This window comes from Salvelinus namaycush, chromosome 1 (genome assembly GCF_016432855.1).
Source record: "Salvelinus namaycush isolate Seneca chromosome 1, SaNama_1.0, whole genome shotgun sequence".
In the NCBI taxonomy this organism is placed as follows: domain Eukaryota; kingdom Metazoa; phylum Chordata; class Actinopteri; order Salmoniformes; family Salmonidae; genus Salvelinus; species Salvelinus namaycush.
In genome coordinates this window covers 35,288,619-35,315,755 of record NC_052307.1, presented here as the reverse complement: position 1 = coordinate 35,315,755, position 27,137 = coordinate 35,288,619, and the positions used below count along the sequence as shown (strand labels likewise).

General features: G+C 40.1%; 1 protein-coding gene across 1 annotated transcript; it reads left to right on the top strand.

The window, feature by feature from the left end:
• Positions 1-5,968: 5,968 nt before the first annotated feature.
• Positions 5,969-25,830, top strand: sfrp1a (secreted frizzled-related protein 1a). Its single transcript, XM_039002923.1, has 3 exons — positions 5,969-6,687; positions 11,750-11,830; positions 24,395-25,830. The coding sequence occupies exons 1-3, from the start codon at positions 6,162-6,164 to the stop codon at positions 24,718-24,720; spliced, it is 933 nt and encodes a 310-aa protein (XP_038858851.1). The 5' UTR covers positions 5,969-6,161; the 3' UTR covers positions 24,721-25,830.
• Positions 25,831-27,137: the final 1,307 nt, after the last annotated feature.

Sequence of the window (27,137 nt, the reverse complement as noted above, 5' to 3'; positions counted from 1 at the left end):
CGCTGTTGTGCTCTCCCCCGTCGCTTGGTCCTAGGTTGGTGGGTGATTCTGTAACGGGTGTCTAGATCTTCCTCCTCCTCGGACGAGGAGAGGAGAGAAGGATCGGAGGACCAAAATGCAGCGGGTTGTGAATACATAATGATTTATTAAAGTAAACGACGAAATACGAAAACAAACACTTGGAAGGATTACAAAATAACAAAAACGAACGTAGACTGACCTAAACCATGAGAACTTACATATAACACGAAGAACGTAGGAACAGGTACAGACTATAACAAACGAACGAACAAACGCTACAGTCCCGTGTGGTGCGCAGACACAGACACGGAAGACAATCACCCACAAACAAACAGTGTGAACACGCCTACCTTAATATGACTCTCAATCAGAGGAAATGAAAACCACCTGCCTCTAATTGAGAGCCATATCAGGTCACCCTTATACAAACATAGAAACATATAACATAGACTACCCACCCAAACTCACGCCCTGACCGTCAAACACATACAAAATAACAGAAAACCGGTCAGGAACGTGACAATTGGCTGATTTCTGATCAAAGGAGTGTAGCAAGATTCATATTTCTAAAACAACTATAAACAAGGTGAAGACAGATATCAGATGGAAAAAATGCATCCAAATATGGTGATGAAGAGCGTGTTGCTATGGTGGTGGTGTAAAGTCAAAGTAATTACATACAGATGGATGTAATTATAGTCACCCCCCAAACCACTACCACACACACACACACACACACACACACACACACACACACACACACACACACACACACACACACACACACACACACACACACACACACACACACACACACACACACACACACACACACACACACACACACACACACACACACACACACACACACACACACACACACACACTTCTCTCTCTTCACTATGATATCTTCTGAATTGTTTTGACTTTGAGTCCATTTAGAGAGGACTTTGTTGTTGTGTGTGAATGATAATACCCAGAACAGCATAAAGTAGTCAGATAAACTATCTAATATGTTATTTCTAAGTCATCTATCTAGAACCTAAAAGGGTTCTTTGGCTGTCCCCATAGGAGAACCCTTTTTAAAAATACATTTGGTTCCAGGTAGAACCCATTTGAGTTCCATGTAGAACCCTTTACACAGAGAGTTCTACATGGAACCCCAAAAGGGTTCACCTATAGGGACAGCCGAAGAACCCTTTTGGAACCTTTTTTCTAAGAGTGTACATCTATACGATATTGCTTAAACATGCATTTGAAAATAAACCCCCACTGTTTAACATATGTGCAACAGAAGAGAGACATTTGTTTAAAACGTTTCAAGAAGGGACCTAAAACGTCCATTGAAAAAGGTAGAAGAAGCATCCAGTAAGTGTTTGAAAAGATGAGCTGGTCCATTTCTGTTTTCTCACTTGAGCGGTATTGACGGACAGGCGATGCTAACAGATTAAACGTGTGTTAAAGCAGGATTTTCTGTGCTTTTCTTGGCCCGGCTCTAAGAAAGAAAAGCAAAGACTTGTTTGTTTTGCTGTTTTTTTCCTCGACACAAATCAATCAGTCATTTCTAGCTGGGGGATAGAAAACACACTGTGTGAGGGTATGTGGAGAGGGTTAGATAACCAGTGTCTGGTTTTGGCAACCCCAGATAGCCTGCTGTGCATTGTGCTCAATTTATATATTCTCTGTATTATATACAATTCCTGGAATCAGGGTGTTGCCACAAATAACTTGAATTTGTGTGCCTAATTAAATGTGGTTCCTTTAAATGTTTTTGTGCATATCAAAAGCACATCTCAAATCAATTATGAGAGCAGTTCACTTCAGAAGAGGTCATAAGCTGACTTGGCAGTGAAGTCAGTTGGACTATTTAGTGAGAGTAAAATCCTAGGTTCCAGAAGGATTTTGTTACTCGATACATCCACTTCGTGGTTTCTGTTTAAGATATCAAATCAGTTTATCAGTGTGATTACATTTGTTCCAATACATCGTGACAAATATGAGTCATTCCTTTCACATTTACAACGTACACATGCAAACCACCTTGACTCGTTATTTCCACATAAATAAGGAAGTAATATCATAGGGCCTTATTGGTGAGTCAGTCTATACCAGCAGGCAATAAACTGTCCCTTTTAAATCCCTGACACTGTACCTGAGTGTCTGAGTGTGGCCAGGCTCTCTGAGTACCTCTCTGCACAATGTGAGCCAGATAACCGGCCTACCCTGCTGAGCAGTAATCCTGGAGCCCGACCACGAGGTATGAGTTATGTGAGAGGTATTTTGGCCCCAATCTTCAGTAGCATCGGTAACCTTGAGTAACTGCGTCCTCCTTTTTCTCTCTTCCTCTTCATCTGAAATCCAACATTTCACAAATGACCTGCCTTAGCCATGGGGAGGGCAGCGCATCCAGACAAGCCATCACATGCCACGCTGCCACGCTGCCTGCTGCACTATGGCTTACTGTCTTGCGAAATTCCCTCGAGGTGCAAGAGCAACATTTGCTTTGATTTGGAGATCACTACACTTTTAGTAGCATCAGAATGGAAATACACAGACCTTTTATGGGGTTTTCAGTGTTCTTCTACTACTGCAAAAACATATATATTTTTTAAATGACAACAGTTTCTCTACAATGCATATTTTGATAGGGTTCTGATAACTGTATCAGTTCCTTTACTTTTATCAAGCAAAAGGATATATTTATCTTTCTCCCTCATCCATTGAAGCTTTAGAGGGGGGTGGGAAATCTGCATTTTACCCCCTAATTGACCTTTCACAATGGGCCAACTTCCTATTGACAACATGTGTCAATCATGTTTGCCGTAAGAATAAATTGCTTTGTGCTCTTAGCGAGAAGATGCGCATAATTTGATAAGGATCTTCATCATTACTCCTACAATAGCCTTACTTTAAAACTAATGGACCATCAGCATAGAACTCCAGCTGTTGAACTTTGTTTATTCTAATGTCATGCAAAGAATCTTATTGAGGGGTTGTTCCCCCCCCCCCCACTTGTGATAAGTCAATCACCCACGATGCAGCTATTATGCAGTGACATTACCTTAACTATCTTAGACTCTTCTCAATGCCCATAGTCAGAACCCACAAAGGCTGTCAACTGTGACAAAGGCACCGCTTGACTCTCTAGAGTAGAACATGACTAGCAGGCTACACTCCCCCAGCGTTAAGTGCTACCTGACAAAAAGCAGCTATGGTTGTTATTTCTGAAAAACAAATATTTATTAAAGATAGGCTTTTTCTTTCCCCCTTGAACATAGCAGAGGTTTTTCAACCTGATCATTTTTCATGTATATACACTTACTAAGATGTTATGGCCTAGAGGAGATCCAGTGTTTAGCTAGCAGTCACTGATGACAGATGTTCAGCAACACACATGTCAGCTCTGCTCTACCAAATGCCCTTTCATGGGGATACATGTACATGTATGTGAGATTATGTATTTAAACACTGTTGAATTGAGATGGATTGTTTTTAAAGACCCATGGAAGACTCTTTTTCTTGGGCCCTGAAAGTCCAAATATTTAGTCTCTCTATTGTTAAAACATGTGCAAACCCAATCAAAGTGCTCCTCGTTTTGAAGTTCATGGAACATGAACACGAGTCAGTCCATATCTATCGATCGAGCTTAGCAATGTGTTGATGACAATGACTTCCACTGGAGGAAGGCCTATAATCTCATTTGAATGTATTTTATTATTTTATTTCCTGTTAAAACCAGCATATTTACATTGTAAATGATTTTGGTGTTCTGTAAGACTTGCTTTCTCATACACCTTGCATGCCACTTCACAGATGTATTGCCTAATTCTATAACAATAAGGAATTAGAAAGCCAACCTTTTCACACATGATCAATTCACGTAAACTACAATAAAGTTACATAGCATCAAACCTGCCTGTACTTCAATTTGATGTAAGTCTGTTTAGACTCAACATGGCATCATTAGAAAATGTCCAAACTCATTTAACGTCACATAAGCTTATATTGGTGTGTAGTAATTCTTGCATGTTTAGTCTTGGCTGTACTCTGAGGTGGTTTTAGGTTGCTGCTACCTGGCTCCGTGTATGTGGAACATACCAGTCTCAGAATGTTTTCAGCTTCTGTCGATACAGTCAGGCACATCACTCCTGACAGACGGGGGGACATCCCAAATGGCACCCTATTCCCTACATAGTGCACTTCTTTTGAACACAGCCCTATGGGCACTAGTCATAGGTAATGGACTATATATAGGGAATAGGGTGCCATTGTGGATTGCAGCCAGGGAGTTCAGTTCTCTCATTCTTCTGAGTGAAGCCATGTCTGGAGTGGAGAGAAGGGGGAAAAAAAACTCCCATGCACCCCAGTCTTAAATACCTGGAGTTTGTTTTAGCAACCCCTACTATGTGCAAACTGTAGTTAGGTGCCTTCACCTTATAAATCTGTCTATGGTAGCAGCACTGTTAGACAGACATAGTGTCAGCATAATCCTTATTAAGACATCACAGTTTATTGGAAATTAATAATATCTAAAATACTTTGGTAAACCTTCTCATCATATAAGATCATATGGCAAGGGCATTGACTGTATTATCAATGAAAAACTTCAAACCTGACCTAAAAGTAACTAAATGTGGCTGTAATTGTAGTTAAATTCCAATTACAAACCATTCAGCCTTACTGGGTGACACAGTAGGCTACATGGAGTAGATTAGCTCAACAATATGTTGTTCACATTGCAAAAAAGAACGAAACAATTCTCCAGGAATAATTTTTTAAAGGCCTGCTTACATAGTATGAGTGTAAAACAACATATATTAAATCAAGTTCTCAAAATGTATATTTAGCTAAATGGTATAGCATACAACATCACTCCTCTTATTCTATAATGCAACATATTATGTGGCAATGAAGACCATGGCCTCTGTGATTTACAATCTAGTTGCATTTATTTTAGGCTATTATTCTTTTTTAAAGCTCCCAGTATTCCTGCACAAAGGAAAGATCTAGGCTAAGTCTTGTTTACCGGGACCAGCGGGACCAGGGGGTCATTGTTATGTGTGAAATGCTACTTTGTTTTCTAATCATGAGTGTTTAATTGGCTTTTGTCATTAACAACACAATGGCATGCAAATTAATGCGCATTTGAAATTGGTAGATTTCACAGGTCTTGTCTTAGTCATATCAAACCTGGAAAGCTGTAAAAAAAAGAAAAAAGAAAGTGGACTAACATGCAGATAAACAAATTTACTATAACAAGATCTAATTAGATCTAAGTAAACTGATTTAATATTTAATTGAACAATTGTCCCTTCTTCACCTCATATGAATTTACATTTAGAATGTGTGACATTATATAGGTTAAAATCAATATTCAACACTATTGGTTTGAATTAATTTTGTTTTCAGATATGCTATATTTCACCTTGTTAAAACTTTGACTTAAAACTTTTGAACGTTTTTCGATTTATTTAATATATTTACTGAGCTGCGCATACTGTATTTCCGCATATTGACGCTGTAACTAAATAGTGTTTTTGTCAAATATACATTATCTACAATTCTTCAAATAACTGTCCAAAATGATCCACAAATGTACTGTGCATGATAGCTGTCAAGTGATTACGAGCTGCCGTTTGACCAAGCACTAAATTATTTCAACCATTTAATTTTTTTTTTTTTTTGGTGTGAAGGCAACTTGTTTGTTTTGACAAAGGAAAATAAAGGCTAATGAAGGGGGTAGGGAACGTTAAGCCGTGTTTTACGCAGTGAGTAATTGAGCACATTGATTGACGTGTGAGTGCCAAAAGGCGCAGACGCTTTCCGATTGGCCGACGCGCACTTCACAATCTCCTCTTGTTTCCAAGCTGCGCTACTCTAGACAGTTATCTTTGCAGGCGCTTGTGTGAGTCAGTAGCAGCAGAAGGGAACAGAACAGCGGGGCTGCAACAAGAGGAGGCAGGAGTGGAGTTACACTGAAACCTGAAACTTTCTACTCAGAGAGCATTTATCAACTGGACTCTTTGAGCTTTTCTCCATTTTATTTTTCTCTTGAAGCAGGTCCGTTCTATTCTACAGTGAAAGCTCCATTGTGAGCTGCATTTTACTTTTATTCTGTAGACTCTCCTCTGTTGTGAACAATGAGGTCCATTGAACCATTGTGCCGTTGGAGAATCATCCCTCTGGCTTTGACCATGGCACTGGTGTCTGTGAGCAAAGCCTCTGAGTATGAATACCTGAGCTGGAAATCGGACATGTACAATGGTGGCCGCAGCTATGGCAAGCCTCCTCAGTGTGTGGATATCCCAGAGGACCTGCGGCTGTGTCACAATGTGGGCTACAACCAGATGCTGCTGCCTAACCTACTGGAGCATGAGACTATGGCTGAGGTGAAGCAGCAGGCGGGCAGCTGGGTGCCCCTGGTGCATAAGAGCTGCCACCCGGGTACCCAGGTGTTCCTCTGCTCCCTGTTTGCCCCAGTGTGCCTGGAGCGCCCCATATACCCCTGCCGCTGGCTGTGTGAGGCTGTACGGGACGGCTGCACCCCTATCATGGAGTCGTTCGGCTTCCCCTGGCCTGAGATGCTCACCTGCGACAAGTTTCCTCAGGACGACGTCTGCATTGCCATGACTGCACCCAACGCCACTGAAGCCACAAAACCCACAGGTAAGGCTATACCTACCTACCTACCTACCTACCTACCTACCTACCTACCTACCTACCTACCTACCTACCTACCTACCTACCTACCTACCTACCTACCTACCTACCTACCTACCTACCTACCTACCTACCTACCTACCTACCTACCTACCTACCTACCTACCTACCTACCTACCTACCTACCTACCTACCTACCTACCTACCTACCTACCTACCTACCTACCTACCTACCTACCTACCTACCTACCTACCTACCTACCTACCTACCTACCTACCTACCTACCTACCTACCTACCTACCTACCTACCTACCTACCTACCTACCTACCTACCTACCTACCTACCTACCTACCTACCTACCTACCTACCTACCTACCTACCTACCTACCTACCTACCTACCTACCTACCTACCTACCTACCTACCTACCTACCTACCTACCTACCTACCTACCTACCTACCTACCAACCAACCAACCTACCAACCAGCAGGCAGCATTCCTGCCATAATATCTAGAATTACATATAGAATCCCGGGTTAGGGAGGGTTTGGCCGGTAGGGATATCCTTGTCTCAGTATGTAAAATGTAATAAAAATGTATGCACTCTACTGTAAGTCGCTCTGGATAAGAGCGTCTGCTAAATGACTAAAATGTAAAATGTAAATGTAAATCCCATGTCACCAAGTGCCAGTCATGTTTCCATGTGCTAGTCTGGTACCAGATCTGAAACTGAGCCATTGCTTGGCACAATATGTAAAAAGCTGAGGTGTTGGCTAGGAGTTTGCAATCTGTATTGTTGAATGTACATTATGTTCTTCACTTGGAAGCAGTTTTTATTACAATTTATAAAAAATGTGATGCATTTTGTGGATGAAGCATGATAATCTGTAATAATCATTATCAAATATCTGTATTTATTTTTACCATGTATTGCGGAATAGGGCAGGCTCAACAGTATCCTATGGAGCACGCTCAACATAGTATGCTATAGGGCAGGCTCAACATAGTATCCTATAGGGCAGGCTCAACATAGTGTCCTATAGGGCAGGCTCAACATAGTGTCCTATAGGGCAGGCTCAACATAGTGTCCTATAGGGCAGGCTCAACATAGTGTCCTATAGGGCAGGCTCAACATAGTGTCCTGTAGGGCAGGCTCAACATAGTATCCTATAGGGCAGGCTCACCATAGTGTTCTATGGGGCAGCTCAATAGAGCTGCAGTACTTGACTGAGATAACAAACAGTCACTACTTTGACATAGTGTGAGAATCGACACCCATGCAGTTCTTCAGGCGGCAGAATGTTGTTTCAGGGGTTTGTTGATGTCAAACCTGATGCAAATGAACCATTCCCAACCTTTTGGGGTAATTTTTCCCATGACCGCTTAGATTACCTCTAGATTAGATTATCCCCAAAAAATGTAAGAGTGAGATAGCAAAACCTTTATTTAGTTATTTCAGAGCGCTAACAAGACCACGCTGTCTTTACCAAGAGAAAACCTCTCTTTCTGGCAAATGTTAAGTTGCTTGCTATTGACAAAGAGAAGTGATGTTGTAATTAATATTGTAGCCTAATACTCCTTTAACAGATGGTAGCAATTTATTTCAAGGTGAAATTTATGAACTGGGAGGCAGTCCAGCCACAGAACTAATACATCCATTAATGACCATTTTATATTGACGTCTTAACTACTGGCCTCTTCCTTTGAACCCCCCCAAAAAGTCAACTCACCAGACAGAAACAACATGTATAGTTTAATTTGAATAGCAGATACAAACGTATACGAATTATGAAAGAGTGAATACCAGAGGGACAATGATGAGGAGAGGGGAAAAAAAACAGACTATCAATTCTGCTAATGTAATAAACTGTGTTTCAAGGCTACAGTGAACTCCCACAGACATCAGGTCCTTGATGCCTGTCTGCCTATCTGCCTGCAGGGATACTTGGCTCGAGAATGCCACAATCTCACTGGGATTGCGTCCCAACCCTATTTCCTAGTGCACTAATTTTCACCAGGACCCATAGGGCTCTGGTTAAAAGTAGTGCACTATATAGGAAATATGGCACCATTTGGGATACAACCACAGTTTCTGGACTGAGTTATGTTCAGAAGGACTAGAACTACCTACAGATGTAGGATCTTAATTTGATCACTATGTTGTTGCTGAGAATGTTTCTGTTCAGAACATGCTAGTGTATTCAAGGTTTAAAAAGGTTTCTAAAGTTTGTAATTTCCACTTTAAAATGTTAGACTTGATTTGCCCTAACGAAAAACGTATCAACCCCTACAAAAAATGTCCAGTCATTATAATCCACATAATCATTTACATTACCTGTTGCTTCAGGATAATTTTTCTGCTGTAGCAAACTGGCTCAAATTAAGATCCTACATCTGTAACAGCTTGGGGCTAACAATAAGTCAGACATGGTTGTATACAAAAAAACATATTGAAACATGAGACCAACACTTTACATGTTGTGTTTATATTTTTGTTCAGTGTAAATGCTGCAGCCTTTCACAATCAAAGGACAAGTTTTGTCTAAAATTACTGTTTCTGTCATGGGTTGTAATATTTTATTGCCATGTCAGTGTCCCTGGCAGGAACTAGTAGAATCTCTCTTGGAGCGAGGTAGCAAGGCTGCTCTGCTCTTTTCTAGAGGTGTCCCAGAAGGGGAAGTACAGCCACCTCATGCAGATTTCTCATAAATTAAAAAGGACTTTCCATCATCAACCTCCTTACATTTTGATCTGCGTTGTATATGCAGGCTGCAAAACAATGTTAGCTTAGTGCTAAAACATTTACTATATTCTGAACATGAATAGCTCGGTCTTACAGCGAACTGATATGGTGACTGGTGACTTTCCAGTCCAGCACCCGATGAAGAGGTCTTTATCGCTCCGTGGTGCTGCAGTTACACAGCACTTACTGTATATCTGAGGTAGTCCCTCTGTAACTGGGACGTGTTGGGCCGAGGGGGGCCAACATGGTGGTGTGTGTGGGCAGGAGCCCAGCAGCCTGAGAAAAGGCTCCTCTTGGAGCTCGGGGACCACACAGAGATCCACAGTGTGTGCCCCAAATGGCACCCTATTCCCTATGTAGTGTACTACTTTTGACTAGAACCCATAGGGCTCTAGTCAAAGTAGTGCACTACATAGGGAATAGATTGCCATTTGGAACACAGACAGTCTCCAGAGGTCACCTGTTGTCATATGTGTCAGCACTTGCGATAAATAAATCAGAAAGTGTTTGCCCAGTCAGAAGCCCAGCAGGCCACAGAGTCGGTCTTGTTTTAACCCCACTCTACTCATTACAGGGCCGTTAATGTCTGTGTTGTTCTGCATCTTCTTCACTGTTGACTGACAGGAACCTAAAACCCTAAAAAATATGTGCTTTTTAGTGATGTACGAATCACTGTTCAGTTTCATATGAAATGGGGGGGGAGAAAGAAATGCATTTGAATGAATAAAACATAAAATCAAAATTAGGTTAGAAGGTCATGTATTTTGATGTAAGTTATTTAAAGAGCCTCTCCACTGCTGACTGCTAAACAAGTATGAAGCTAGTGACAATAGATTTAGAGTAGAAAAAAATGTGAAATTGAAAATATAGCCTCTTTGACTCTGTAAACAGTGCTTATTTTCACAAGTGCTTTCCACCTGGGTGTAACTTTTGTAAGTGTTTGTCAAACACACGTAATGGCCAACTGGCAATCACAAAAGAACAGGATAAGTGTGTGTAAATATGTATTTATATTTTACAGATGGTAAACCTCACAGTACTCCAAATGTTGTTTTGGGGTTTAAAGCCAAGCTTTGCTAAGCTGTTTAAGAAAGAACAGAACAGTTATTTAATTATTGAATAAATATCATTTTCATTAAATATTCATGAATGTCACTTGACAAAAAACCCTATATAGCAAAAACAAAAAAGGCATTTCTGTCCATTGTTGGCCACTACGCAGTTAGAACCGTTCCTTATTTTTAATCATAATGTCAAAACAGTCTAATATGTTCATATGGAACTTGGCTCCTGTAGCTAAAAATACATGTATATGAAAGCCTGAGTGGAAGAGTTTCCAGTTTCAGTCAGTCATCTCTCTGTCTTCACAGTTAGTAATGTACCTTCTATAAAAGTCTCAGGTACATGTAACAGTTCATGTGTGTGCATGCGTTTCCACATGCTTTCAGATAACGTACAGTAAAACAGGCCTCCAGGACAGATTGAGTCTGATTGCATTAAGTGAGCATAGACTCCGAAGAGATCAAAACTAACCACCTAATTACAATGGAATGATAGTCAGTCTTGGATATTGAGAAGACTGCTGATACCCCCTATCATTTCATGAATCTAGCCAATAACGAGCAGCATTGTGTCCTGGAGGCCATAGTTAGGACCTGCTATAAAAGCACAAGACCTTCCAACTGAGGTCAGGTCGGTCAATTAAGAGTTTTACCGTCAAACAAGAACAAACGTCATTGGAGTTTGGATGAATAAATTTGAGAGGAAAAACACCAGAGCAACTGACAACAGAGTGTACTCAGCACCTCTGACCAGAATGGCAGGTGTCATCTTCACATACTGTAGGTGTTCACATAAGATTTCATCGGCAAGATTGATTTGAAGCACAAGCAGGGAGATAGGTGGTGAAAGATCAAAAGTGTTACTACCATGGGAAATGAGCTGATGTTGAGGTAAATAGAGGTGTGAACAATGCTACAATCTGTTAGGGATTCAGTTACTGGCAGCTGTTGTTCCCTTCAGATTGAATGGTGATTTTAGGGAGAGAAAAAAACTTTCACTGGTTTAGGGTTGAAACATTCCAGTAACTTTCCCCAAATTCACAGTTATTCCAGAAATTCTGGTTGGTGGATACCGGATTTCTTGCTTATTCCCTTCTGATTTAGGGTATCTTCACAGGATTTCTTGGAGGTTTCGGAAAGTTACAGGATTTTTGCAACCCTACTCTTGTTCCATTTGTTCATGGCTGTTACTTGGTTGATTATTGTGACAGTGCTACATGTCCTGCCCTCTGAAAAGACTCTCTCCTCCCTCCCTTCCACAGGTTACTCCCCCATCTGTCCCCCATGTGACAACGAAATGAAAACAGACATCATTCTAGAGCACATGTGTGCCAGCGAGTTTGGTAAGCGTCTCCTAACCCTAACACTACCATTTTCATTCTGTTTGTTAAGCATTTCCTAAAAATACAGAAGAAGAGACATACACACACGCACACACACACTCACACACAGTATGTTTTGCCATGACAAGTTTTCCTATGGGCTACTATACCTATGGATCGTGTTAGCCAACACAAGAGGTTGCACTCTCCATGGCATAGAAGCCTATACAAATGGAACCACATACAATGGAGAACTACAGTATGTCTATACCTATAGCTCTGGAATTTGCCCCAGATCTAATGAGCCCTCCCTCCCACCTTTGGTCTGCAGCCCCTCAACGTATATTGTAAGATCTTTACAAAAGCAAGCTTTGAAAAGTTAAAGTGACACTCTTGCCAATAGGATTTCTTATGCATTAATTTCTTATGCATCCATTCCCTGACTCTTGCCATGCTGGTTACAGTAATGAGCTTGGTGCTTTATCCCAGCTATAGATGATGTTCCATAGAGACCAGAGCACCGCACAGTCATCTCTCTGTATGATCTTAAAAGTGTGGTCTTTAGTGGGGTTAATAAGTCTATTGGAAGCAAAAAGCCTCTGAAAAGAAAAGCAAGTTACTGTAGATTAACAGTTAGAAAATAATAAAAATGGGTCAGTCCCACAATAATTATCATGGTTAGTTTAGAGGATCATGGATTTAGTTCAAACTGACTGTGCAATCTAGATCCATAATTATTATGCATACTTCTATGTCAAAAATATATACTATATCAAAAATATATACATGTTTCTGCATATACCTCGTAAGCTGTCTGTATCCTCCTGACTGGTTGTTATTTTTTTTAATAAACTAAATATTCTTCTCTGCATATCTGCTAAAATTTGGGTAAAAGATTGAAAGGAATGTGAATCTTATTCAGTACATTTAGTTATTGCTTTAGTTATTACCAACCTTGGCAGCAGACATGCCAGCTAAGATAGTTAGACAAGCTAGCAAATCTAACTTGATAGCCTGAAATGGCTTCTTGGTAGCTAATTATGATGTCGGGAGATTGGGAACCTATCTGCACTAGCTAAAACCAACTTCATGAAATTGCTAGGCGACTAGTAGTATTACAGAGAAACAAATATATAAATACAGTGCCTTCGGAAAGTATTCAGACCCCTTGACTTTTTCCACATTTTGTTATGTTACAGCCTTATTCTAAAATTGATTAAATAAAAAAATTCCTCAACAATCTACACACAATAACCCATAATGGCAAAGTGAAAACAGGTTTCTAGACATTTTTGCAAATGTATTAAAAATAAAAACAGAAATACCTTATTTACATAAGTATTCAGACTCGAACTTGAGCTCAGGTGCATCCCGTTTCCATTGATCATCCTTGAGATGTTTCTACAACTTGATTGGTGTCCACCTGTGGTAAATTCAATTGATTGGACATGATTTGGAAAGGCACACACTTGTCTGTTTAAAGGTCCCACAGTTGACAGGTCATGTTAGAGCAAAAACCAAGCCAAGAGGTCGAAGGAATTGTCCGTAGAGCTCCGAGACAGTATTGTGTCAAGGCACAGATCTGGGGAAGGGTACCAACATATTTCTGCAGTATTGAAGGTCCCCAAGAACACAGTGGCCTCCATCATTCTTAAATGGAAGAAGATTGGAACCCCAAAGACTCTTCCTAGAGCTGGCCGCCCGGCCAAACTGAGCAATCGGGGAAGAAGGGCCTTGGTCAGGGAGGTGACCAATAACCCGATGGTCACTCTGACAGAACTCTAGAGTTCCTCTATGGAGATGGGAGAACCTTCCAGAAGGACAACAATCTCTGCAGCACCCCACCAATCAGGCCTTTATGGTAGAGTGGCCAGACGGAATCCTCTCTTCAGTAAAAGGCACATGATAACCTGCTTGGAGTTTACCAAAAGGCACCTAAAGACTCTCAGACCATGAGAAACAAGATTGTCTGGTCTGATGAAACCAAGATTGAACTCTTTGGCCAGAAAGCCAAGCGTCACGTCTGGAGGAAACCTGGTATCATCCCTAAGGTGAAACATGGTGGTGGCAGCATCATGCTGTGGATATGTTTTTTTCAGCGGCAGGGACTGGGAGACTAGTCAGGATTGAGGCAAAGATGAACAGAACAAAGTACAGAGAGATCCTTGATGAAAACCTGCTCCAGTGGCTCCGGGAAAAGTCTCTGAATGTCCTTGAGTGGCTCAGCCAGAGCCCGGACTTGAACATGATCGAACATCTCTGGAGAGACCTGAAAATAGCTGTGCAGCAGTGCTCCCCATCCAACCTGACAGAGCTTGATAGGATCTGCAGAGAAGAATGGGAGAAACTCCCCAAATACAGGTGTGGCAAGCATGTAGAGTCATACCCAAGAAGACTCATGGCTGTAAACGCTGTCAAAGGTGCTTCAACTGTCACGCCCTGACCTTAGAGATCCTTATTATTCTCTATGTTTGGTTAGGTCAGGGTGTAACTCGGGTGCGAAAGTCTATGTTTTCTATTTCTTTGTTTTTGGCAGAGTGAGGTTCCCAATCAGAGGCAGCTGTCTATTGTTGTCTCTGATTGGGGATCATATATCAGTTGTCATTTTCCTTTTGGGTTTTGTGGGATCTTGTTTTCTGTTTAGTGTCTGTGCCTGACAGAACTGTTCACTTTCGTTTTTTTGTCTTTGTTATTTTGTTTTGGTGTCTTCAATAAAAATACGATGTACCCCTACCACGCTGCGCCTTTATCATCAATATACAAAAACACTTTGGCAAAGGCATATTTTCGGCAGACACAAACACCGCAAATGTTTCATCTACCTACTGGTTTTCAGAAGACCTGCTGCAACAAAAGAACAAAAAAAATACATTGACAACTGTGTATTAGTAGGCTACTTTAGCAACCTGGAATCGCACAAATAAATACTGTTTGGAGGAACTGTCTTTTTGAATGTGCCTTCCTTCCACAAACAAGAGCCGTTACATCAACAAAGTACTGAGTAAAGGGTGTGAATACTTATGTAAATGTGATATTTCAGTTTTTTTTTTTTTATACATTTGCAAACATTTCTAAAAACCTGTTTTGCTTGTCATAATGGGGTATTGTGCATAGATTGATGAGGAAAAATACGATATAATACATTTTAGAATAAGGCTGTAACTTAACAAAATATCGAAAAGTCAAGTGGTCTGAATACTTTCCGTATATTAGAATTTTTTAAACAGGGAAAATCTTGTGGGGTGGGGGGTGCATGTGCATGTGCCTTTGGATATATTGTGTATGTATGACCATAAACACACTGTTCAAGCATATTTTCAGTAAAGAAATGTTTCATGTTCCATAGATTTGCACAATTTGATGCTTGTTCGATGATACATTATTTTAAATAAACTCCTTGGTCAGTCACACATCATGGTCGAAAAAAGAGATATGTCTTTCATTATCAGAGAATTTATATAGCTTTGACAAACATTTCACCATGTCTACTATCTGACAGTACTCGGGGTAATTGTTCTTTCTGAGTATAACAATGCTGGGATTAGTATGTGAAATTGAAAAGATTTACAATTTGTATACTCCTGGGGATCATTCCTTCAGACATAATGGATTGATCTACCAACTGACCACCAAGTAAACTAATGTGAACGATCTTGAGAAAAATCTCCTCTTGGGGGTTACTACTACCAATTGACCTTGTTTTCTTGGCCATATGCTTGATTCTCACAACGTTACATATATACTGGAAAAAGTTACTGCCTTAATCCGCTAGAAAAACAGAGCTTGGGAGTTTGTAATACTCTTTTAAATGCTAATATTCTGTAACTAATGAATTGGAGCCCTAAAGTCTTTATTTAGGAGGTATTTAAAGCTGTAAATTGGGATGTTTGTTCTGCTGTTTGTCCTTGTGTAGGTGTCAGCAGGGTTGCAAGTTAAAGCTTAATTCCTATTGGTCCAAATCTCAGTCTCTGTCACAGGGGACTGATGTCATATGTATGGGAATGTCTTTCTGCTTGTCTGGTGGCTTGACAGCCCATCCCATCCACAGTGTGCCAATGCAGTGTAGCAACAACTTAGAATGTTTTGTTTTTCGATGCAATTAAAATGCATTGATAGTTTCTCGCACGCAGGGACACTGTCAATTCAGCACACCTTGAGGCAGTGATTGTATGCAGTGAGAATGTGCACACGTTTACGTGATGCTGAGCCTTATTTTAAATTGGTAGAAGCTGGCCTCCAAGTTTTTGGTGGTTTCCAAATCCATTCCAACCGCCAGACCTTGGGAAGACGGACTTTCTGCACATCTTCTTTCAGAGTTGTTCTCAGGGAAAGCTAATACACAAAGTTATGTGCAGTTGTGTGCAGTCAAAGTTAATTGAATTGTCCCATTCTTACACTGTAATGATGGGCCTCACTTTTCTGTTCTCAGAAACTTGTCCCTGGTTTGCCAAACGAAACTGGCACGTTGGTCTGTTTCATCTCTGATTAAGACAGATGTTGTTTTGATTCCTTGTCATAATGTCTTTAACGCTTGACGTCTGAGCTTATCCAGGCAGGCTGAGCATGGCCTCTGACAATGACTGTTAAATTAGACTTTTATTGCATCCATTAGACCCAATCACTGCAGGAGTGGCCCACAAAGGGAGAGTACCAACTCCCATGAGAAAAAAGGGTGTGTGTCCAAAATTACTCCCTATTCCCTATATAGTGCACTATTTTTGACCAGGGCTCATATGGTTCTGGTCAAAAGTAGTTCACTATGTAGGGACTAGAGTGCGATTTGGGATAGAGCCAGGGGCTGCTCTGCTTGCTGTGTGGCAATGCCATGGGCTATAGTGGTGGGTTTGCTTTGCTGTACCAGTTGGGCAACATGTAAACAAGAAATGTTTATGCTAGACAATTGGCTAAAGAAATGAGAGAAGAGGTTTCTAAAATGGATGCCACAGGTTATCAATAACTGAAGCATAACCTATGCTTTTAGCTTGACACACAACTGCGGGACTAACATTTGGTTATGTTTTTTTATGAAGCAGTACTGTTGAGCAAATTCTATTATTTTAAATTGTAGTGGTGCAAAAATGTGAGTCAATATTTGTCTGAAAGGTTTCTCTTCTTATTTTGTCCTAAAACTCATGCAAGGATGGGCTTGACTCGAAAACAACTATTATATGGTGTGAAAGATCTGTCATTAATGTTGTGAGAGGAGAGAGAAATGGGTGAAATGTGAAAGCAATTATGACATGATTTTATAAAGATCAGTTTTTAGCTCAACAAAGCATCTGGTCACGTGACTCATGAGCCAATCTATTGTTATGCTTTCATCACAGCACTTTTGGTCAGACCAAAATGGGTCAGAGGGATAGCTTATAATAGATGTAGATTGATAAGTTAAGACCACTACTCTAGACTTTCACTATGCAATATCCTGCCTACTTTGCAAGCAAGAGATGCTGAATGTACTTTTTATCACTAATATTCACATGGGGTATATAGACATAAATTTACATGTACAGTTTAACTGTAGAGGCAATGGCATAATCTTAGTCAAAATTCACCTATACCAGGCCTAACTTCAGACTGTGTAGTTGAAAGGCTACCTCAGTCAGGGCAGTTAGCTGGAGGAATCTGTGACTTACATAGAAGTCAGTTTTATTAATCTGCATAGACTAATCATGTCAGAAATATGCCTCCACTGGCACAGAATGAGCATTTTCTCTCACTAAAACGTTCAGTTCCTGGAAAGATCTCATTGCAAAAGGTCTGTTCTCATTTAACAGAACCCATGTTAACAGAATCCAGTGTGAAACCCATACGGAAAAAAATACATATACAGTGCCTTCAGAAAGTATTCATACCACCTGAGTTATTCCACATTTTGTTGTGTTACAGCTTGAATTCAAAACAGATCAAATACTTTTTTTGCTAACATATCTACACACAATACCCCATAAGTGAAAACATGCTTTTAGGCATTTTAGAAAATATATTGAAAACGAAATACCGAAATATCTCATTAACATAAGTATTCACACCCAATTCAATACTTTGTAGAAGCACCTTTGGCTGCAATTACAGCTGTGAGTCTTTCTGGGTAAATCTCTAAGACTTTTCCACACCTGGATTGTGCAACATTTGCCCATTATTATTTTCACAATTCTTCAAGCTCTGTCAAATTGGTTGTTGATCATTGCTAGACAACCATTTTCAGGTATTGCCAGAGATTTTCAAGTAGATTTAAGTCAAAACTGTAACTCGGCAACTAAGGAATATTCACTGTCTTCTTAGTAAGCAACTCCAGTGTAGATTTGGCTTGGTGTTTTAGGTTATTGTCCTGATGAAATGTGAATTCACCTCCTAGTGTCTGGTGGAAAGCATACTGAACCAGGTTTTGCTCCCAGATTTTGCCTGTGCTTAGCTCCATTTCCTTTCTATTTTATCCTGAAAAACTCCCCAGTCCTTAACAATTAGAAGCATACCCATAACATGATGCAGCCACCACTATGCTTGAAAGTATGGAGAGTAGAACTCAGTAATGTGTTGTATTGGGTTTGCCCCAAACATAACACCTTTGTATTCAGGACACAAAATGAATTGCTTTGCCAAATGTTTTGCAGTATTACTTTAATGCTTTGGTGCAAACAGGGTGCACGTTTTGGAATATTTTTTATTATGTACAGACTTCCTTCTTTTCACTCTGTTAAATAAGTTAGTATTGCGGTGTAACTACAATGTATTTGATCCATCCTCAGTTTTCTCCCATCAAGCTATTAAACTCTGTAACTGTTTTAAAGTCACCATTGGTTTTCTTCCTCTCCGGCAACTGAGTTAGGAAGGACACCTGTATTTCTGTAGTGACCGGCTGTATTGATACCACCATTCAAAGTGTAATTAATAACTGCACCATGCTCAAATGGATATTCAATGTCTGAGTTTGTCTTTGTGGTTGAATCTGTATTTGAAATTAACTGCTCGACTGAGGGATCTTACATTTACGTCATTTAGCAGACGCTCTTATCCAGAGCGACTTACAAATTGGAAAGTTCATACATATTCATCCTGGTCCCCCCGTGGGAATTGAACCCTGGTCCCCCCGTGGGAAATGAACCCACAACCCTGGCGTTGCAAGCGCCATGCTCTACCAATTGAGCCACACGGGACCACAGATTATCTGATTATCTTACAGATAATTGTATGCGTGGGATACAGAGATGAGGTAGTCATAAAAAAAATCATGTTTAACACTATTATTGCACACAGAGTGAGTCCATTTAACTTATTATGTGACTTGTTAAGCAACTTTGTACTCCTGAACTTATTTAGGCTTGCAATAGCAAAGGGGTTGAATACTTATTGACTCAAGACATTTCAGCTTTTCATTTTTTATTAATTTGTAAAATGTCAATGTTTTTTGCCCGCACTACAGACAGCTGTATCGATCCACTAATAAAGGACTAGTAAAGGACCAGTGCACTACTTTTGTGAGAGAAAGAAAAACTTTTTTTTCTCTTTGTGTTATTCAAATATTCCGATTTTTCAGGAGGTGCTGCAGCACCCTCAGCACCCCTATTTCTCGGAGCTATGCTGTTACGTGAACTGAATTCTCATTTTAATACTATTGATTTTTAAATATTTATTGCAAAAGAAACATCTAAAAGTCATAGTGTAAAAGCAGGTGAGCTGGTTCTACTCTTTTTGGACATTTTCTGGTGTTTTGTGTTGAAAAACTGTACAATTATATATATTTTTAATGAATCTTACATTCAATTGCACCTCCCTGTTGCACACAACAAGCTTCCTTTCCCCCTGTCACACGGGGATTCATGGCTGATTTAACTACTAATTACCAGCTGAAGAGCCGTTACTAACGCTCCATAAGACAGCTAACCATTCCCTGTAGAGCCGTATAATACTACTCATTGGAAGCACACGATGTAGACCTACACTTTGAGCGTTGTACAATGTATAGTATTTTAACCTCTTGAGATGGGAAAACATGTTTTTTTAATGAAGTTGAACATGTGCTCTTTATGACAGAATAAACAAATTAGGTGAAATCAAAAGTATATATATTTTTTCTAAAGGGAAGAGAGGCTTACTATTGTGTGCCATTGTTTGAAGTCATGAATAATAGCGTCCTTCCAATCTCACAATCACATTTTGACATTCTCAGGCGAGTTTATCTCAATAAAGTTTGATTATTTTAAGGCGAAAGCTTTTCATGCTTTTTGGTCGGATACGGGACAGTTTGGCAGAGGAAGTATACATGTGTTTGTAAAAGACATGGAGGGATAGAAATGTGTTGGTTTTTAAGTAGAAGGGTTGTTTCTTGTTTCTTGAAAGTCTGCTTGACCCAAGTTTTTGTTTATCTCTGAATAACTGAACTGTATTTTTTAGCTTCGGTCCAATTAAAGAGTGAACATAAAGACAAACAACAAAATCCACAGTTCAGTTAACCAAATGTTATGTGTTGGGTGATCATGATCAACCATGAGGAAAATAACATATTTCAAATACAATTGGAGATAGCCAGCTAGCTAGCTAAACTCTTCCCAGTCCCTTGTTCCTCAGATATCCTGATTAATATATTTCTAAACATCAGTGCTGTCTACTCTGCTGATGGTTTTATGGTACATCCCACTCAACACTTTGTTCCCACCATGATTTATCTCCATACTTAAACTTTTATGACCACAGCTCTTTGTTACACAACTCCAAAACACTTCAATTCAAACCCACCATGCCCTACTTCTGACAGCTGGCTTTCTCTCTGGTGGTATAGGTAATTGCACCATCCATTCCTCCCCATGCTAATGGAATAAACGAAAGTGCAGCAGTCCTGGCCCTGATCTAGACTGATCACATAGGATGTGTCCCAAATGGCACCCTATTCTGTATATAGTGCACTACTTTTGACCAGGGCCCATACAAGCCAGGTGAAAAGTAGTGAACTATGTAAGGAATAGAGTGTAATTTGGGAAGTAGACATTGGCTCACGGGGCAGACAGGTTCCATGGTTGTGAATGGCCGAGGGCTGTGTTATTCCATGGTTGTGAATGGGCCCATGCCCAACTTACTCGCTCCTGCTGGGTTTATGACACCATCTTAGCTGTCTGAAAGCCTCTCTAAACCAGAAGATGAAATCAGGTCAAGGGTCGGGGAGAAAGGTTACAGCCTAGATGCCCACAAACTTTACAGCATTGCCGATTGATAGAGTTTGAGTGCTTCAGTTTGTCCAAACCTGAGACCAACGACAGATGGAGATAATGTTGAAGATAGAATGAGAGATGAAGTGCAGTGTTTATGCAATGTTTTTGAATGTTTGAGAATGTGTAACTTTGAATGTTTGAGAAATGATTGTAACGCTCGTGTCAGATGATAGTTTGGGGTGAATAGTTTACCGAAACAGGGGCCCAGAATAATAGATTAAATAGTAACATGAATTCTAGTTTAACTGCCCCGAAGGCACTACTGATCAATGACTGAACCTTTCCCCTGAACAGTTAAAACCATAACCTACCTGGTCAGTCACTGTGCTGTACACTTTGGCAGGCCAGGGAGATATGCACACAAGCAACACAAGGTGCAAAGAAAGTTCAGCACAGAGTTTAAGCTGGATTTATCCAGATAAAGTGGTTTCAGGGGTGGGCTAGACCTTATCTTTTATGACTCGCTAATTATGAAAGCTGCCCGTTTTGATTTCATTTAACACTAAGCCCTCCTCACAGAGACTTTTCATGGACCAGAGATGGAGGATAAAGGTCCTAATCCCGACCATGTGCACTGTTAATACCTGGAAAACCACTGGGACTGTTCTTTTTCACTTCACACTTTAATTGGCAATGGGAAGATAGAGGGGCAATAGATGAACCCTAAAACATAGTACCTATAGTTCATGTAGAAGCCTATTACGAGTTTAGATATAGTAGTCTATATTAGCTATTGAATGCATTTTATGGTGCATATTATGGTGCATTTTAAGTAGGGGCCTATTTAGAGTTCAGATATATAGTAGTAGCCTATATTTCCTACACCAGTCTTTACCCCTATCTGTAAGCTACACTGATAATAATGTATGTTGTTTTCGTTAAGTATTCTTATTTTTTTATCAGATTTTCTAAGACAGATCAGCCAGCACCACATCTCGAGCAGCAGTCAGTTTACCAAGTGCAGGAGCAAATCCCTGTATTAAAAGATCACAAGACGGTCATTAATCCGGCCCGTAGATCAATGGAGTGGAATCACAGCAATGTGCCATACATTCCCCTTACTACCATGCACTGAAGTCACCTGCACTCATGCAGTAGCCTGCTTTACTGTGTGGGGAGATGAAGAGGTAGGCCTATACCCATAGAGGATGAGTCTACATTTTATTTATTTATGTTATTTAACTAGGCAAGTTAGTTAAGAACAAATTCTTATATACAATGACAGCCTACCCCGGCCAAACCCTAACAACACTGGGCCAATTGTGTACCGCCGTATGGGACTCCGAATCACAGCCAGTTGTGATACAGCCTGGAATTGAACCAGGGTCTGTAGTGACACCTCTAGCACTGAGATGCAGTGCCTTAGACCACTGCGCCACTCGGGAGCCCAAATGTCACTCTATGTGCCCTGGTCAAAAGTAGTGCACTATACAGGGAATAGGGTGCCATTTGAGATACATGAATAGATGCTGAGATTTGGACCACCATGGGGTTGACTCGTGCACAATTTCAGAAGGGGAGGTGGAGGAAACAAAGAGATTAGCAGGTTAAATAGAGTTTAGTGAAAGATCAGACAGATTAAGCGAAATCAGAGGCCCGGTGTGGGATTTGGAGAGATAAAAGTTTAAAAAAAAGAAAGAAAAAAAAAGATTATTATTGAGACATTTGGTGGGTGTAAAATTGTGGCAATACATGGCCACATATCAAGAAATGATGAAAGGCAAGGTTACAATGTACTACAGCATCAAATGTTTCACTTTCTTTCAGTGACAATCAGTGGTGATATTGAATTGGTAGTAGTGGTATTGAACATAAGGGTAGGGTTAGGGTTGCAACGTTCCAGCAGCTTTCCCAAAATGTCCAGGTCTTCCAGAAAATCTGGTTGGAAGATTCCTAGAATCGTAAGTAATAAGCAGGAAATCTGGAATCTTCCAACCATGATTAAAAAAAAGATAAAACTTTTTTTTGTTGTGAATTTAGAATAATTTTTCAACCCTATGTGTTGCATTTTACAAATACCTGAAGATCATTCATCTCCCTCAATATATCTCAAGTCTAGCTCAGGGAGTAGGGATCCTTCACTAAAACCAATGAGCTAGATAGGGGGTACTTAGGGGAACAAAACCCCAGTTCCTGTTACATCTGGAGGGGCATAGGGGAATTGGAACATTCCTGTCCATTGAAAGTATTTGTATTTATTTAACTAGGCAAGTCAGTTAAGAAAAAATATATATTTTACAATGACGGCCTACCTCGGCCAAACCCTCCCATAACCACACTAGGCCACTTGTGCGTCAGCCTATGGGACTCCCGATCACAGACAGTTTTGATACAGCCCAGGATCAAACCAGGGTATGTAGTGACGCCTCTAGCACTGAGACGCAGTGCCTTAGACCGCTGCGCCACTCGGGAGCCCAAATGAAAAGAATAGCCAATGTAGACAGATCAGTTTCCCATAGAGATGGGATATGTTACAAATCTTCAAATCGTATGATATGTTATGAATTCTAGCTAGCTGGCTAACTTTAGCTATGCTATGGGTTAGGTTTAAGGTTAGGGTTGAGGTTAGGAGTCAGGTTAAAGCGTTAATTAAGGTTAGGGAAAGGTTAGCAAAAAGGGTTATGGTTAGGGTTAGGGGAAGGGTTAGCTAAGATGCTAAGTAGTTACAAAGTAGCTAAAAGTAGTAAGTAGTTGAAAAGTTGCTAAAATTATCCAGAATGAGATTCAAACTCGCAACCTTTGGGTTGCTAGACATTTGTGTTATAGGGTTAGGGGAAGGGTTAGCTAACATCCTAAGTAGTTGCAAAGTAGCTAAAAAGTAGTATGTAGTTGAAAAATTGCTAAAATTGTCCAGAATGAGATTCAAACTCACAACCTTTGGGTTGTTAGACGTTTGTGTTATACGCCTACCCATCCAATCCGACCAACCACCCTACTTTCGTTCTTGCCTTAAGTAACCATCTGTCTTATGTACCCATACATGACATATCATACTAATTTGATTGTCCCGGATTTACATTTACTATGTTACGTCTAGTCTATGAGACCAGGCTGCTTTCTTTAATGGTCCTTGGTGTCTGGGGGCTAGCTATCTAACCACTGATACCCTCTGCTCTGCAACCCAACCTTTTGGCTTGCTGTTTTGTCACAGAGCCCCTGGCCCTGGAACAATGCGTACACAGGGATTATATGACTGTCATTCTGTTCTGACATTAAATATTAACACGGCTAAAAGGAAAAGTGCCTCAGGCTAACCCTAGATATGATTCAACATTCTGAGCTAGCCCACAAGCTAAATATTTATCGTAACATATAAAAGAATACACATGTTAATGTTTTTAACAACGCCTTCTTTCTTTTGATGTCTATTTGATTGTAGCTATCAAGACCAAGATCAAGGAGGTGAGACGGGAAGGAATGGACCGCAAGGTGATTCTGCAGAAAAGGAAGAAGCCGTTGAAACTGGGCCACCTGAAGAAGAAAGACCTAAAGAATCTGGTTCTGTACCTGAAGAATGGAGCCGACTGCCCCTGCCAGCAGCTGGACAACCTGGGCAACACCTACCTGATCATGGGCCGCAAGGTGGACAAGCAGTTCCTCCTGACAGGCATCCACAAGTGGGACAAGTCCAGCAAAGAGTTCAAAAAGGCCATCAAGAAACTTAAGACCCACAAGTGTCCAGCTTTCGAGAATGTCTTCAAATAATCAGACCAAGACTTTCTAGAAGCATCTCATCATCATGCTACAGAAGAACTTGTACAACCAAACAACCCACATTTCTTTAGCTTTTTCTTGTTTTTGTTTATATATCTATATATATCTTTGTATATTTACAGACCTGCTTTGAATTTCCTGTCGTCCATTTTCCAGTTGAGCAGTGTGATCATTGAGACCTGGTGGGTTTCCAGTTATCTGAAAAAAGTAAATGACACTGCACCCCCTTCCTCCTGTACTGAAACCGTTTCCACTTTTGTATGTAGATATTTGTGTGACACACTCCCTGAATGTGCAGTGAAAAGACCACAATTCAGTGAGTTCTGCTGAAATGGATGGACTTGCTCCTATTGCTCTGAACATGTATTAGTAGATCATAGAATTTACAATTAGATCATATTGAATCGATCATACAGAATCAACAATTACTTGTATTTTAGCTTTAAAAGCCACATCATAGAGAAGGTCATTGAATAACTTATTGACAATAGTATGATAGTGTGTTTTCACCGGATTGTCTCATCAAAATAATGACTGCACTACAGTTGATTTTAAGAATTTCATCCTCTCTTCAGTTGCCTCATTTGTTTCACATTTTCTTTGACTTGAAAAAATATATGCATATGTTAATCTAATCAATTCCAGTACATCAACTGCATCATCTGAGTCAAAATAACTTTTGCCTCATGGTACAGTGTATGAAATGTACTTTGATGCAGTATACATTGTTCAGTATTTCAATTCAAATGCAAATCAGTTTCTCGAGTGGTTGCTCCGGTATTTAGTAGAATAATGAAATCCCTTGCATTTGTATATGACGTCCCATAATATTTGACCAAAGTTTTGTGTATTTTTTGTTAATGCAGTCTTAAATTGCTATCCCTCTAGATTGAAGTTCATTCAGTTTGTGACAACTTTGTGTAGCCTCACATTTTGAAAGCGCTAACAGTGGATTGACACATCTGTATTTTGATTGTTTCGTTCAGTATTGCTGATCCATCTTAGCACTATCATGTTCAATGACTGAAAATGTGAATTCCCGCAGTGTATTTCTGCCCCTTGTTATGTACATACACATTTTACATAAATATAGAAAACAATGAAAAGTTGTCTGGAATCTTTTTTTCCATTTCACATTGTGTGACCTGTATCATTTTTGTAGAGATATCACTCCCAGTCTTGTTTGCTCTCAGTCAGTTGAAGGAAGTACCAAGTGTGGCTTGAATTACAATGATACCCATGGCTTATACTCATACACCACAGAAATAAAATGGGAAATCACATTCAGGGCACGGTACTACACAGTTAATTGTATGGAATGTCAGCTTCCTGCGTGTAATGTCCATAATGATTTTCAAATCTCCATACTATTTGCACATGTTGGGAATTCTTGGCTTTGCCTTTACAACTTGTGATTTTTTTCAAAGTTATTCTGATACCTTAGGCCTGCATGTAGACCATGGTACGATCTAAAATCTCCAAAGGGCGCTGCTCTGTGGCGACCTGCAGCTTGTGTGTTGTGTTTGGCGTTTTGTTCATGTATGCACAGAGCTGCAAACAAAATTTCCCCGTGGGGATGATAGTCATTGTCTTATCTTAAAAAGCTGACACACTGACACAAACCTGTGCCCTCAACTCCTCTAACACATACTATATGCATCATGTACACAATGGGTTACCATACTGTACTTTAGTTTTAATGCTAGTTAAACCTAATTGTCACGGATTTACAGCTTCTTCAGGTAAAATTAGTTACACTTCACGAGGAAGACCTCAGACTTTTGGCATTGACGCTGCTCTTAAAAGTACAATAAGTGAGGAAGTCTTCACATTCAGTAAACTTTAATTTTCCGCTTTGCTGATGATGTGATACACGTTGTCTGACGCTGTAAAAACAGCAACTGGAGATCCCGTGCCAGACGGAATAGCTTGTGGGAGTTCAAAGTCAGTCCTCATCATGACATGCAGGACATGGCTGTCAAACAGATTGGAGTAGTTCTTGGTGAAGCCAATTTTACATCTTCATATTTATGGAAAGACTGGATCTCTCATGCATGCTGTTTTTCTTACTTCTCTAACCATTCCACTAACATTCAGTGTGGTTTCACAGGCTGCTGGTAGCCTGGTATGTCATGTATATTATGATAAATTAATTGAGATTTACATCATTAACAACTTATGTTGACAGTGAAATGCTATCTTAAGCAGAGGGAATAAGGCAGCAATGTCCAATCAATTGTCGAAATGATTTGTTTGCAGAATATTTAGCTTATTTTGCATGTTTCCCATGGTGCAAGATCATTCCACTCAACACCTAATATTTATATATTTCTTAACTCCATTCTTTTACTTTAGATTTGTGTGTATGGTTGTGAATTGTTAGATATTACTGCACTGTTGGAGCTAGC